We start from the raw sequence: 15,781 nt of genomic DNA, 5'->3' as shown, positions 1-15,781 counted from the left end.
AATGTAAGGGTACACACACATTTACCTCAAAAACAAAAGATCCCAACCCATCATGGTTATAGTGGAGTGAATTTGTGGCTATAAAATCGAAGTTTCCCTCCTACAAGACTCTTTCCTTCACCCTTGACCGCTGCCTGCAGTCCACTTACAGTTAATCTCTCATCAGCTGTGTAAATTCAGCTTTTCATTGCCATAGAAACCCTTAAAGATAATCATATGTTTTAACACTTCAGTGCAAGCTTCAGTTTGCTGAGGCAGGCCAGAGATCAGAATATTTAAAGACTCAGACAATGCCTAACGGTGCCAGAAGGGGGCGAGCTTAAGGTAGGCTAAGGCACAACATTTGGAAGCACACTGAACACAAGTGTTTCAATCACTTTCATGGCCACATGTGTATAAAATGGAGCAGCTAGGTATGCAGAATATTTTCTCAAACTGTGGAGAGGTTTGGAGATGCCCCTTCCTGTTCCAACATGACCGCCATCACTGCACAAAGCAAGGTCTATAAAGACACAGATGAGCAAGTCTGGCTTGACTGGCCTGACCCCAACCCGACACGACACCTTTGAGTTGAATTGAAGTGAAGGCAGCGAGCCGGGTTTTCTCATCCAACGTCAAAAATCCCTATAACACACTCCTGAACTTTATGGAAAGCTTTTCCTATGGATTGAGAATGGCACGTCACTCAAGTTCATATGTGTGTGTGTGTGTGTGTGAAGGCAGATGAGCTAATATCTTTTGGCAATAGTTTGTAACATCTGTTTTGATAGAGCAGGTGTAATTACACAGAGGTAATTAGGGAAAGAATTTTGTTTATTTAAAAAAAAAAAAAAAAAAAAAAAAAGCACAGGTCCACATGAAACCACTGTTGTTCCACAATTACAGATCAAACGTGTTGCTTAGTACAAGGGAATAACAACTAGACAACCTCTGATTTTAAAAACTGATGACGTAGGCTGCGAAACAAAACAGTTCAGTTCAAATACATGTTCAAACAAACTGACTTTCAAGTGAATAAAAATAATGATAGCTTGTCCATTCCAGAGAAAATTAACAGGGATTTAAGAAAGCATCAAGATTTTAGCACATTTCATACTTTTTCAATGACTGAGTCAATTTAGAGTCAGGAAAAAAGAAAAAGTCAAGCACAAATATCTGCATACAACACTGAATGATTAAAATGAACACTACAAATCATTAGAAAGCCGTCCATTGATAGTTTTCTACAACTATTGCCAGACAAATGTAATAATTTATAACTTTGGTTCAAAGTAACTTTGCATAAACCAATAAGTAAACTTAATATTGCAACAAAGTCAAATTACTCACTTAATAATTCAATAATCACCTGAACAGAACAAAATCTTTCCAAATTTCATACGATTTTTGTTTTGCATCACATGCAAAAGAAACACAAACCTATTTAACTGCAGCTTGCGAGTCTAAAAATGCACAAGTTTTCTGAGAATCGGTTGATTAACATGCACACAAATAACAATCAAACATCCGTGCTCTCAATTTCAAACAATTTTTAAAGTAGAACACGTCCGCCAATTCAGAAAAACAAGTGCAAAAATATTTCCAATCTGTAATAACGTACATGCTTGACTATGAGTAATAACAAAAGTAACGTATAAATTAGTTCACAGCTGAGTTGGCAGGAAAACTTCCCTCTCTGCGGCTTGCTTGTGCAGACAGAGAGACAGCAAACATAATTTCTTCCATATACTGGAAATGTTTTATTTTTATTTTTAAACCACACTTGACCTTAGGCGCTGTCACACTTACAAACTTGCTTATGAATAGCTTTACAGTAAGAAAGAACCGAAACTGAATCGCTTTGGTGAGAACCCTTTTTGTAGTGAACTGCTGAGAAATGTTTATGAGATGGAAATGTTAGGAATTATTTTGACCCTAAACAGGCCAACAATAACAGAGCACCACTTTTTACTTTCCTCAGCTGACATGTAATGGCACCAGCACAAATACCAATAAAACAAAACCTAAACCACAAGAAAACATGTCGCTTAACATTTACCAGTTTCTGGCTGCTGTAGAGATCCAGCGATGTTCAGTTGAGGGAGGTAATGCACTCGGTCAGTGTAAGTAGGTAAGACGCGACTTTGTGCCCCAGCAGCGTCGACTGAACAGTACATGTTTATTGCACAATTCACAGCGCAGGTTTTAAAAAGCCATCAGTGCAATTTCATCTTTTTTTTGTTTTTTGCCCCTTCTTATCATTTGCACCTGTCTTTGTGTAAGAGGAGCAGTGATCAAAAGGCAAAAACAAAACCCATTTCACGTTTGAGCACTAATGACTCACAAATATAAGATCTGATTTTACTGCACAGTTCTTCTGACATCTGCGATTTGCATCGGCAAACAGTAGGTAAAGCACCAGAGAGGTGATATTTTCTTGCACTGCTGTATGTCCTCTCGTTGCGCAGGAACAACAGGTTAGTCAAGGGGCCAGAGGCACACTTGCTCTGTACGGGGCAGCAGCAGCAGCTCTGTCGACACTCATCTCCAGTTGTTGTACATGTAGAGGCAGCCGAAGAACAGGTTGGCAGTCAGGCTTGCAAACAGAAGCCCCGGCCATATGAGACGCTTCGCAAAATCTGGAGAGAAAAGGCAAACGTGAGCCATGAGCCCTATCATCAAACCACCTCATCTGGTTTTACATTTTGTGTCTGCGTCACAAAATACTTTTCCCCCTCCTTTAAATCAGAACAAATAGAGAAGAAGTTACAGAAACTACAATCAAGTTCATTGAATTGATTTTAATGAAGCAAAGACCCACAGGTAGCTGTGTGGTAGCAGTGTTCTTAATATTCTGTCCCTCATACATGGGATGCTGCATTAGTTCCCGTCACTTAAACTGAAATTGCTTTAAGAGGAAATCTGTTTGCAGTCACTGTAGAGATCTGCAGAGATCAAAAGCAGCTTCAAATGATACACACAGACATTCTCATGTATCAGCCCAAGCAGACTGAAATCTTTTAAAACCCAGTTAGCCAACAGGCATGATACAAATATTAAATTTTCTGACATAGATACATCCATCTCCCTGCAGGGTTGAAATCAAACCGCTTACCTTTTGGAGAACGCCTGCCCTCTGGACACTGAGTTGTAGTACCGACCAGGCAAGCAGAAGATCCTGAGGAGCTGCTTCGCTTCTCTTCCTCTTCAATCACACTATCGTCTCTTAACAAGGAGCTCAAATCTGCAAGGCCAATCAGGTAAAATCATTAAACCACAAACCAAACCATCTAAACATGTTCACAAGTTGATTTGTTTCATTGTGTGGTGGATTTGCCCCCCCACCCCCCCAAAAAAAGTTTATATTGCCACCTGGTGGTAGTTTCAGGAATAACAGACAAACAAAATAAGAAATATTGCCAGAAGTCTTCCTATAACAGTCAGCCTTATGTATACTTGCCATTTTGACTTTGAAAGGGTGACACATCGGGTGAAAAGCAGCCGCTGTAAACCGAAGGGGTCGGCTCAGACAGGAGATGTGATGGAGACGCAGGTGGGAACATGAGCGTGGGTTCTGGCTCTGCTGAGAAAAGCCGGAGTCTCTGGCCACCAATGTTGAGACGAGCGGGGCTGATGAGGGGACGCCGTTGTCTGGCAGAACCTGAACTGGATGTAACAGAACCAGCTACCGAAGGAGCTGGGGAGGGACCCGGGGATGATGGGCGGCTCCCAGACTTGAGCGAAAAGTAGTCTGTGCCACAAACGAGAGCGGTGAAAAATGTTTTCACTAAGCATCGTCTTAGTGAAAAAAGCACCGAGCTGTTGCTTACAATGAAAAACTGAACAGAGGTCACAGAATCGCCAGGACTTTCAATACCTGAAGATTGTGAATCTTTGTACTGTGAGGCTGGTCTGCTTCCACTAAACAGGTAACCAGAATCTGAAAATTAAAAAATAAATACATGAATAAAACTTTTCACCACAAACTGATGTTTTCACTTAAACCCGCATCAGCATTTCTCATAAACGTAAAACTACACAACTTCATGCTGAGACTCAGGTTTTAGTTTATCACATTCAAAGAAAAATCGATAGTCTTCACACTAAAAATGCACAATATTAGTAAATAATTAGTGACAAATCTGTCAGATTAAGCAGCTGCAAATGGGCCGCCTACTGTAGGACCACGACTGCTCCTAAAACATACGCTTTACACTGCAAACACACATTTTTTTTAATTTTTGCATTTGAAATAAAATAGAAAAATTTAAGCACAGATGTGCCAGAGATTTCTGAAAAATCCTGTCTCCATTGCATAGTGTCTAAAAACATAATGTACATTTATGCAAACACTTCAGCATAAATGACCTAAATGACCTCTTGGTAAGAAATGCAGATACTGTAGATACGCTTGTGTAAACAGAGGCAATATTTCAGGTGATATTCCATAAAAACTGAGCTACGTAATTAGAAACCTCATGAGCATGCAAAGTGCTACAGTGTAACTGACTGTAAAAACAAACAATTCCAAATACTAAACCCAACCTACACCTGAAGCTACTTGGTTAATTTGCACAAATGTGTCGGCTCCCTTTGCTGAAATGTTATTTTTTGAGCCGTTAGACCACAGATAAACGTCAACAAGCCATTAGAAGGATTACACAGAAATATCTGTCAGCACAAGCACAAACTGAAAGGAAAAACATCCCGCGCTACCTGTCCTGGTGAGGGAGGGCATGGTGCCGAGGCACAGGGCTCTGTTGAGACGCCCGGGCAGAGAGGAGGGGGAAGCCTTCCGCTCGTGACGACCGTGGTGGCGGTTGATGAGCTGGGAGAGGTTAGGGGGCGGAGTGGGGATGAAAGTGTCCGCCACATCGGTGGAGCTCAAAGGAGGGACTGTGGAGCTTCCTGCAAGGTATCTGCAACACAAGAGCAACGGAATGGTCTACTACCTGAAATTAAAGTTGTAACACAGCAGCAAAAACATACAAATACTTACATACAGAAAGTCTAACATAATACTTCTGAGGAGAGGAAATTGGGTACTGATAGAGCAAATAGTGTAAACACAATTAAGAATTTTACCTGCTTACCACAATTAAACATATGCTGATTTAAAGACCAAGTGCGAGAAGAAAACTGGGGACACACTTAGAAATGAGCTCTTACAACCCCTTAATGTCAGCACTAATGGAGGCAGGCTACGACAAGGCTGTCGCTGAAACGCTGCAGCAGCTGTGTGACAGCACGCAGCAGCTGACGGGGAGAGACGAGAGAAACGCTTCACACACTCATGGGTCCACACAGAGCAGCGACATAAAGCTTCTTTGTATAATCAGGTCACTTCTGATTATTTCCACTGCCTCCAAAGTTGAGTAATAAAGTTTTACAGACTGGAAAGAGACATGCAGAAGGAGACAGGATGCTGGTGGAAAAACAAGCAGAAGACATTTCCTTTTATCAGTCGTTTATTATATTCCATGTACAGCAAGCATTACCACAAAGCCTCCGAAATGGAGCACATCATTAAAAGCAAGATACCCAAATGAACCATTTAAGCACCCAAAACGCAAAGTGTTTCATCGAGCATGTTGCAGGAAACCTTTGAGCAGGGATGGAGCTCCTTTCTGAGGCTGTTACAGGATATATAAACACATCGTCGGTGATCAAACTGTGATAAACTGTAAAAAAGTATCAAGATTTCGCATAACGACGGGTCCTTTTTTTTAAAAAGTACCAAGTGTTTCTCCAACAGACGCTACTAAAATATTTAGATAAACATACTTGGGATAAATAGTAACAGTAGTATAATAATGAAGTACAATAATTTGTCACATATAGTAGCTTAAACCTACAGTTAACACTTTGAACATAGTGCTTCTAGAGCTAGACACTTGACACAAAGAGGTCTACAGTCATACAGCTCATCAGGTAGAAACAGGAGTTCTCTAAAAAAAATAACACGCAGAAATAGAAACACTCAAACCAGACATTATGCAAATATCATTTAAAAAACATGCAAACCAAACGGTAAAAATACTTTCTTTCTTACCCTTAGTACACACAATGGTCCAAATACAGGGTGTAGCAAGACGAATCATTCACTTTCAAAAGGATTTATTTATTTATCGTTTTAAATATTGGACATAAAAGCTTGTGGTAAATTTTAAACTACATGGCTGAATATAAAAGGTTTTACATACAATGTGGTCCTTAATGTGTCCCCCTCTGGACGCATGGCACATGTCCAAACGATAGTCAAACTCCCATATTTGTACGAGCATGTCTGGGGCCACTGCAGCTGCTGGTGCTACCAGCGACCGCATTAAAACCGACAAGCCCCGTCTTTTTAACGGTATGCGTTTCGGCCATTATCGGTGAACGGCTGCAGGATTAAAGCGCTTTGAATTCGTGATGGTTCTTTTTGATACACCCTGTACGTCACACAACTAACCAATACAGCTTGTTTTGTTCTGTGATGAACGTTACTTTTGGAGTTTAAGATGCAGTTTGTCACATGCGGCAGTTCAAAAAACAAAAAAAATGCCTTCAAGTCGTTAGCAATTAACGTCACAGTATAAACAGCCAGTATGACTTTTTTTTTTTTTTTTTTAAACTGCGGCACTATACAGCATTGCATTGTGCTTTTTTGATGTATATCAGGTGTGAAAAGTCACACAAGTTCATAACTTGATCAATCATCTACCATCTTAGACTCAAAGCATGTGAAGTCTACTACACCACAGGCGCTGGTTTGACAACATAAATCTCTCAACAGAACAGCGCAACACAGTTTAAACCCACAGTTACAACACTACAAAACTGATGAGCAATCACAATCTACGCACCTTGTCTCCCATTATTTTGTAACACCTTCTTACATCAGAGTAAAATAAATACCCCCTACATCCAACACAATCCAACAAAAGTAAAACATAACTATGAAACTCAAATAAACAAGTTAGATGAAATGTTAGCACGTGCACTTAAAACAGTCATTAGTGTTTATCACATATCAACTTGTTAAAATACTGGCAAAGGTAGCATTAGTTATAATGGAAGCTAATACGGTTGTGAGTGCTGTAAGGTCGTCATTTTAGCTGTAAATCGCCTCATTTAGAGTTTGTGCAGGACAATTTAAGATTAATCCTGAGAAAAGACTCCAAGATGTTGCTGAGTGGAGCACCGATTAAAAATGAGAGGGGAGGGGGGGGGACCAGGAACTGATGCTTACACAAGATACCTCAAATGCTGAAACAAGCCAAGTACCTGTCAGGTAGTCACCTACAGGCTATTTTGAACTTGAGTTTTGAGCCCACAGCTAAAAGCATCAAAATATGACACAAAGAAGTACACATAAATACTCTCCAAAACCTTTGAACACTTTGCATATGCAGATCTTTATCATGCTGCACCATCAGAGAGGCCTCTGATGGGCTCTGATCATTCCTCAATGTCACAATGAGCCCAAACATACAGCCGGATACACACATACACAAACCTGTTCAACGGTCTGGGTATTTCAGAAACTGCTAATATACTGGGATATTCCAATATAACCATTACAGAGAATGGTGTGAAAAAGAGAAAATGCCCAGTGAGTGCCAGGTCTCTGGGTGAAAAAGCTTTGTTGAACCCCAGAAATCAGAGATCAATGACCATAATTCTTCAAGCTGATAGGAAGGGAGCAGCGACCAAAACAACAATTTGTTAAAACCAAGGTATGTAGAAGAGCATCTCTAAATGCAAAACCCACTGAACCTTGAAGCAGATGGGCTACAGCATCTCTGATCTCCAACAGCTAAGAACCGTAAACTGAGGCTACGATTCGCATGGGCTCACTTTTTTGGTACCTACTTGACCAGTATTCCAAGCGACCAGGGTTCTGAGGCGATCTGAAAATGTGATTTCAATAGACTGCATACCACTGATCAGCTAGTCAGTGGTGTCACATGATGAGTCAGGAGAGAATCTCCTTCACGGAATTGAAAACCGCCATTTTTGTAACCTGGAAACAAGGGAAACGACAGAGAAACAACACCACGGTCCCAGAGCCTGACAAAAAAGCCACAGGCCGAGCAGCAGGTATCCCATCGCCTCGACGTCCACCTTTGTTATGTCGCATATAAATGATGTCATGGGATGTTCCACCGCGTTGCTATAACGACCTCAACCATATTAGCTGGTACTCTTTAGTAATGAAGAACGAGTCGTGCCAAGTTGAGTAGGAAGTAATGGAAAAAGGCCTAATGCTAAATGTGTTCATGATCTGCATGTTTGATTTGGCCAAGATTTTATGCTGGATGTCAATCCCTTTATGACCAGTGTCGCCATCTTAACGGACCACGTCAAAAAGTTCAAATAATCTCAAACTTGTTTCTTGAACATGACGGCGAGTTCACTGCACTCAAATGACTTCCATAGTCACCAGAGCTCAATCCAATAGAGTACCTTTGGGATGAGGTGAAACGGGAGATTGTGTGATGTTATCATATCAATATGGACCAAAATCTCTGAGGAAAGTTTCCAGCACCTCTTAAATCTGTTTTGAAGAATTAACATGGATCTCAAGGCAAAAGGGGGTCCAACTGATACTAGCAATCAGTAAGTAATGAAGTGACCAGTAAGAGTATCTAAAACTCAAGACAACGCAAGGAGCCCTGCTGATGAATGAATAACCACCGGAGAGAACTGATTTCAATACTGGACTCAGTGTTAAGTGAGACAAGTAACAAAGGGAATCTACAGAAGAACTGATAAGTTCTCAAAGAAGCTTTAAGAAACAAACAACCGATCTGCCAAGTACACTGAGAAACTTCATGCTACTGTCTCAAGGTGAACTAATGCCACTGCAAGGCCAAATATTGGCCAATTCTGCATGATACAGTTCAAAGAAAATGTGTATTTGCAAAAATTGCTTAAAGTCAAGATCATGCAACTTTAGACGAATACTGAATGTTCTAAAAGTAAATCAAAAGGGTACAAGGTCACAACAATAATGGAGACAGGAGAAAAACTGCAGAATTTGGGAATAACAAACGCGGGCAGCTAAATACTTAAACCATTGTAAAATAAATAAATAAATGAATAAATAAACTACAACAGTAAATGTCGATTAAAATTCGCAGATGTTGCAGGCATGCAAATTTTCTGTCAGCTAACATCACTACACATCATGCTCCACGTCACCTCCTGGTGCTGCCAAAGACATGAGGTAAAAACACCAGAACAGGCTGCATTAGGAAATATCCAACGCCAATAAAAATTGTAGGTGATGTGAAGCGATAGAGAAAGAGTGTGATTACGCAAATACCACATCTTATGTGTGGTATAAAGTGTTTACACAAATTAGTATTTCATGCAGTGAGTTGTAGTTAGAAGCCCCACAGCTTTAACAGTGTTAAACGAGTACATTCAAAACACCTTTAAACAATCTAGTAAAGTGTAAAGCAGTTAATAGTAGCTAAAACCAAAAATGTTAACAACCCAATATACTGGTTGCAAAAATGAGCTTATTTAAACATCATTTTTTTCACATATACGGTGCAGTAATAATGATGCTAAATACATAATCAGTCATTTGAATAGAGAACACCAATAGGTTGAAATGTCAGAAGGTCCTGTAAAGTTTACTTGTTAACCTTCTTAGGACTTTATAACTGATAATAATTAGAGTAAGCTTATAAATAATACCTTTATGATATTATGATTACTGAAATGTTTCCTCATTGCTTCTCTCAGTGAATAGATAAAAAACAATGACAATAACAATTATTCAAAGCAGAAGGACAAAGCACTACCATGAGGTAACAATATTATCTGATGCAAAATTGTTTTAACTGCCAAAAATTGATGCATCAAGCACCTGCTCAGCACGTGGCTGTAGGTGGGATTTGGTAAGGAGAAGGGACTAGCTTCAGGTCGTGTGCCATATCTGGAGATTATCATTCACATGTCAGAACATCACAGTCATTCTCACACAGAGCTGGAAGATTGAAGGTTTAAAAACAGACAGTGACAGAAATGAAAAGAAATGACAACATTAAAAATACACCAATAACACTTGTTAGATTGATGCTTTTTGATCCGATGCTTATGAATGGGAAGCATTCATGGAAAGACGACATGTTTTTGTATAATCCACGGTTTCAAATACAATGTGAACATTACTGCTCAGGTTCTGACCTTCGGTATCTGGCTCTCCGTGCGCCCAGCGGTTTACGAGTTGCCAAGGCAGCAGCAAAGCTGACGAGGCAACAGAGGGAGACGCCAACAAGCTTCGTTGTGTACATCCAGCTCAAGGCATCAGTCATGTAGCTCTCGGCCATGTAGAGGCACAGGATGAAGAACCACAGGACAGAGGCTACAGCATCAATTCTCCTCAACCTGAAATGCAGCAAGATTTGTTTTTTTTGTTTTAATTAAACTGGGAACTATGAACAGCCCACCCAAAGGCAAATAAAATGGTGGCTGCTTACCTTGCAGGTCCAGCTAAGAAGATACCAGTGAGACAAGTTAACAGGCCAACAGAGACTACAGCCAGCTGGTTGTCCTTCCCATGCTGCCACGCAAGCTCGGCATTTTCTATGGCCTTGTCTGGGATCAGCTCCAGGAGACTCTGCCACACAGGCGACACTCTGCTGCTGTTATCAGTGTGGGTAGACTCATTGTGGACTTGAGGCTTTGGAGGAACAACCCCACCACTTAATGTCTGCGAGCCATCAGGTGACGGAGGCTGGTCTGGCAATTCACAGAAAATTGTGGCAGCAAGGAAAGCACATATTAGGAAGGCAAGGGCCCGCAAGAGTACGACTCCCATGGGAGAGGACAGGGACTGGGCACTCTGCAGGAGGACAAAAACAAACCAAACAAAGAAAACAAAAACAAAAAAACAGGCTCTTATTGTGACATTTTCACAGCATACTAAAATTAATAGCATACAATGTCAACATAGTGTTAATAAAGTCTACAACAGGGGTCTGAATGCCAATTAAACAAACTGAAAGCACTGTTAGTTATAGTTCAGTGCTTTACCAAGAAACGGGTAACAGAACTGCACCACATTAATGAATCACTAGTGTGAATAAGAAAGTCAAAGTTTAATGCACTCCATTAAAGCCACAGCAGTGGTTAAATATCGTTCACTCGTATCCTCACACAACCTGAAATTAGACATGACGCCTAACGTCACAGATCACACTGGAGCAGAAGCGGTAACAACTGATTAATCACTTTAAACGCTGAAAAGCAGGACTTGTGTCAAAGCGCTAATCCTTATCAGCAGACCCATGAAAACAAGAAACCTGTTGATCGCTTCACTGTTTGAACACTTGACCATTTTGTTTGAGTAGGTCAAAGAGGATCCGAATGCACACTAAATAGCTACTGATAAGGCATTATGTCATTAGGTGTAACAACAAAGAGCAAAAGGATGAAAGTTTCCCTCTTACATTTCAAGATGAACAAATTATGTTAAACATGAAAAAGCAACAAGATGGTATCACAGAAAAAAAGTTAAAATTAAGGCAGTTTCCTGCTTGTCTCAGCTAAAATAATCATGTTATTTAGTATCTGGCTAAAGGTCAAACACCCTGCATGCTACAGCATTTGGTCATTTAGTGTCTTTTATGTGTGATTTTTTTTATTAAATAATTCACAATATTTGCCTGACTGGGTGAGATCGAGTTGCACTGACCTTTACAAAGCCCATGTCTGACTCCCGGGTGCGCCGCAGCTGATTATTAAGAAGCACCGTACGAAGCTGGCGGTTCTGATATTTAATGTAGTACTCCACTGCTGTCTGACATGGCCTGCATAACTTATAAGTCTGCTCCAGGTGATGCTTGTAGGCTTCAATTTCCTCATCGTAATTCTCCTACGGGAGAAAGAAACGGCATTTGGTGTTATTCTTCAGAACAGCATGTTGGGCAATACTATGATGTGACAGAAACAAAGTGCATACATCATCCCTCGGGATATATGAGGCCAACTGTTTGATCTTTGCAGACTGGTTGTTATTACACTTCCGGCAAAGCAGCATCTGACAGTTGACCCACTGCAGAGTCTTAGGTGTCTCCGATGAAGGAAGGCTTCCAGATATGCCATGATTTAGATGCTCCATGTACTGAGCAGGAATGGGCTTGTTGTAGTCCCCATTCTGAAAACACAGACAGTTTTAAAAAAAATGTATATGCGTTAGAGAAAAAGAATTACCACACTTAAGAAACAAGTTACATAGTGTATAACACTTACCTCCTGGAAGCCATTGTACTGGTCACAATTGGGGCAATCCCAGCAGTTCCTGTTCCCATAGGGCACAACTGTGTTCTGATTACAGAACCAGCAGTTAACACTTGCATGGGTGGGCTTCTTTCTGTAAGCAACAAGGTAAATCCAGCGTGTTATTCAGTGGCAACCGCTGCTGTTCAGTTATGCAAAAACACTTAACCTAGCCTGAGAAATCTGAATATGCCCATTGTATTGATGTCACGTGACATAAATACTAACTGTAAACATCAAACGGGGTTAGCTAAAGTTGGACTCACAAAACTGCGAAGCATCAAGTTAGTTAGCGGCACAGCTGCTCTTAAAGTGAGCGCCCGGGCTAGCGTAAATACACAGATCTCTCCAGAGGAGCAATAGGAGCAGGACAGGAAGCACTATTTCTTTAATGTCACAATTAAAAAAATCAACTGGTGTGTTTATTTTATTCCACACACATTAACTTGTGCTAGCGTGAATGTAGCGTTAGCTACAAACACACCGCCGCGGTGCCAGAAGTCGGAGAAGTTACCTGGTGGCAATTTTATATATGAGCGCTCCGCCGGCGACAAACGCCGTAGCTCCGACTCCGCTGTACATTAATTCGGGGTATTCCAGCAGAAGCTTGCTAAGCGTCTCCATCTTTTTTCGCAAAAACATTAAACGTAGTGTTTTAAGATTGCAAAACACGGCGCGAGCGCGCACGCGGCAAACGATTCCTTTTGTTCACGCCCCTGTAACGGAAACGGAAAGTACGTCAATACCTGGACGCGTTCCAATAGGGTTCATTAAATCCTTGCTGTCCACTCTAACGCTTACGATGCTGCTTTTCATTTGCGCCCAATAACACATTTTGGTGGCGGTGTTTATTAAAGTAAAACAAATTAAAAATGAAAGAAACTAAACATGTTTTTCCTCGACGGTAAGTAAATAGCTGTGCAGAGGATACATGCTATGATCGTGTTGGAATGCGGGACAGGGTATTAACCCAGATTAAAAAGCCTGTTCGGGACATAAAACTTTATTAACTGTTATTGTTATTGGCTTCCGAACTTTTCTTAGAAATATCAGGTTTTCCTATATTTCCTCAGTATCACAGTACTTCCGCTTGAAAAAGTTTCCATCACTTTACACAAGTAAAAACCTTCAATACTTAGAAACAGTTTAAACAAAGCATACAGGTCTGTGAAATATTACAGCTAATATCCATTTTAAAACCTGCATTTTCAGGTAGCCTCGCTTAAAATGTATCAAGTGTTCTACAATAATAATAATAATAATAATAATAATAATAATCATCATCATCATCATTAATAAATGAATAATAATGATAACAAATTGGAGAGGGTGAAGTTTCTGATGCAAAAATAACTTTATTTGAACAAACGTGATGTATTTTACATCAAACAAACATTCACAATCGAATGAGAAAACGGGTCAGTGCTTGAATGTCATTCATCTTTTATAGCAGCTCACACATTTGGATAAATCCGGAGAAAACAAATAAATAACGTTACAGCAAACGTACAGGCCTATTCAAAATTATATACCAATATAAAAAAACAGAGAAAAAGAACAAAAGTTTGCTTATTTGTAAGCCTATAACCCGCAGTAAAAAAAAAAATTACAAAATAAAAATGCAAACCTCAAACCTCAGACTTAGATCAGCTGTCTTCCTGCCGTTTACACTTGATGGGGTTTGAAGTAAAGTGACATGGTATATGGTAGACCTGCCGTCTGTAATTCTTACAAAAACCCAAACTTTATAAAAACTTTACAAAATCTATACAAACAAAATCATCAACAGCATTATTTATAACAGACATATGAAACTGCCAAACTAAACCAAGTACCTGACAAACCAGTGACAGCCGAACTGAAATGGTGAGAGGCGAACTCAGATGTGAACTTGCCATCAAAGCACAAAATAACTCAAAAGTCCTACTGGTCCATTAAATAAGCCAGGGCTGGGTCCGCTGGCCTGCCGTAGGAGGTGAACTGCTGGTAGCTGCAAGCCACGGAAACGGTGCCTCCATCCGGGCTCATCGGTTGGGTCACCCCGCCGTAAGGATACCCGTTGTGGGGGACCAGCACGGGCGGGTGGCGGCGGTAAGCGCCGTAGTGAGGATGGTGAAAGTGGGGAGGAGGGGTGCAGTAGGAGGTCATGGAGGTGCCCGGGGACACGCTGCGGCTGTGTCCCGTGCTGACCGTAGCTGACGCATATCCCGTCGGTGGGGTCGAGCCGGGCTGGCACATGCTCCAGGAGCTGCTCACGTAAGGCTGCAGGTAGAGCGACTCAGAGTACTCCACGGGATTCCCGCCCAGGTAAGGCACACTCGGGGGTCTGTAGGGTCTCCGCACCCTCCTCCGCCGTCGGTAGTTTCCCTTCTCAAACATGTCCTGAAATGCGGGGTCCAGCATCCAGTAGTTGCCCTTTCTGTCCCCTCCGCTGTCCCTGGGCACCTTGACGAAGCACTCGTTGAGAGACAAATTGTGTCTTATGCTGTTTTGCCAGCCTTTCTTGTTCCTCTCGTAGTAGGGGAACTTGGACACTATATACTGATAGATCCCGCTCAGAGTCTGTCTCTTGTTCTCGCTGTCCTTGATGGCCATGGCGATGAGAGCCACGTATGAATACGGCGGCTTCTCCAGCTGTCCGGTCTCCTGCGCACCTTTAGGCTCACAAGGGGGCGAGTTTGAGCCGATGTCCAGAATCTGCGCACCTTGGGGGGACTTCTCTGCATCCATGACTCAGGTAAGCTATCGGTTTGTTTGTGGGTCCGGCTGCGACTGCTATCTGCCCGGTAAGCAAGGCAGCTCTATGATTGTGTCTGCAGGTGCATACGGACACATACACACACTCCTCCCACAGGTACCGCGCAGCTGTTGTTGCCAGCTTTGATCTCACCGGGTTTCTCACACTGTTTATGCCATTGTGTGTGAAACCGTGGAGGCTGTTTAGGTTGAAGCAGGGGTCAAGAGGCTGTGTTCTAACTGCAGTCAAAAATATTCCCCCTTTTGAAGCAGGGCGATCAAAGACTTATTTAGGTGTACTGAGTTTACGTGAGTGACAAGTAATGTTCTAACACACAGCAATCCTAAAATCTTATCTACATCTGATCTCCACGACCTTAGGAAAGGCAACAGGTGGGAAAACATATGTAATATTAAACTGTAGATTTGATCTTCCCTAAACTAACAACTCAAGAAAGCTGTTTATATATGACATTTTGCTAAAAGCAATGCTCTTCACATAGTTTTACTATTTTATTTGAACTTGTCGAAGACGTTAAAGCATGCTGCACAATAATGACAAAATGTACTATTAAAATAAGTCTTAACAGCAGCACAAACGTGCACACATTTGCATTGATCTGTGATCTGTTACAGTCAGCTGCCTTTTTACAGTTTTACACATTGTTTCAGCTCTGAGACACGTGGTGGTTGGGGCTTTCCAGCTCCTAATGTTGCTACAGGCACAGAGGTACTAGCAGCACAGGTATCAGAGCTCAGCATACCACCCACATACAGTGAGGCATGA

The 15,781-nt window shown here is 41.3% G+C and overlaps 2 protein-coding genes and 1 long non-coding RNA gene across 4 annotated transcripts in view; 1 reads left to right on the top strand and 2 right to left on the bottom strand.

The window, feature by feature from the left end:
• Positions 1-3,572, top strand: part of LOC120743640 — a 30,112-nt gene extending 26,540 nt beyond the window's left edge. The window contains exons 2-3 of the long non-coding RNA XR_005698248.1: positions 3,074-3,239; positions 3,457-3,572. This is a non-coding gene — a long non-coding RNA (uncharacterized LOC120743640). The remainder of the gene's footprint in view (positions 1-3,073; positions 3,240-3,456) is intronic.
• On the bottom strand, positions 829-12,997 carry tmem201 (transmembrane protein 201). Of its 2 annotated transcripts, XM_040047328.1 has the most exons (11): positions 12,773-12,996; positions 12,232-12,352; positions 11,942-12,136; positions 11,675-11,854; positions 10,458-10,822; positions 10,165-10,365; positions 4,696-4,898; positions 3,857-3,919; positions 3,440-3,730; positions 3,095-3,223; positions 829-2,618 (listed from the first exon to the last, which is right to left on the bottom strand). In XM_040047328.1, exons 1-11 carry the CDS (start codon positions 12,898-12,900, stop codon positions 2,521-2,523), a joined length of 1,974 nt encoding a protein of 657 aa, XP_039903262.1. In that variant the 5' UTR covers positions 12,901-12,996; the 3' UTR covers positions 829-2,520. The 2 variants fall into 2 exon arrangements, with proteins under 2 accessions (XP_039903262.1, XP_039903261.1); XM_040047327.1 differs by having other exon boundaries at positions 3,440-3,919; positions 12,773-12,997.
• Positions 12,998-13,593: 596 nt separating this feature from the next.
• foxl2l (forkhead box L2-like) lies at positions 13,594-15,058 on the bottom strand. Its single transcript, XM_040047329.1, has one exon. The coding sequence runs from the start codon at positions 14,986-14,988 to the stop codon at positions 14,182-14,184; it is 807 nt and encodes a 268-aa protein (XP_039903263.1). The 5' UTR covers positions 14,989-15,058; the 3' UTR covers positions 13,594-14,181.
• Between the last annotated feature and the right edge of the window lie 723 nt (positions 15,059-15,781).

The sequence above is a fragment of the Simochromis diagramma genome, unplaced genomic scaffold, assembly GCF_900408965.1.
Source record: "Simochromis diagramma unplaced genomic scaffold, fSimDia1.1 OVJJ01000387.1, whole genome shotgun sequence".
NCBI classification, from domain to species: domain Eukaryota; kingdom Metazoa; phylum Chordata; class Actinopteri; order Cichliformes; family Cichlidae; genus Simochromis; species Simochromis diagramma.
The sequence above is the reverse complement of the archived record's forward strand: the minus strand, read 5'-3'. Positions and strand labels throughout refer to the sequence as shown.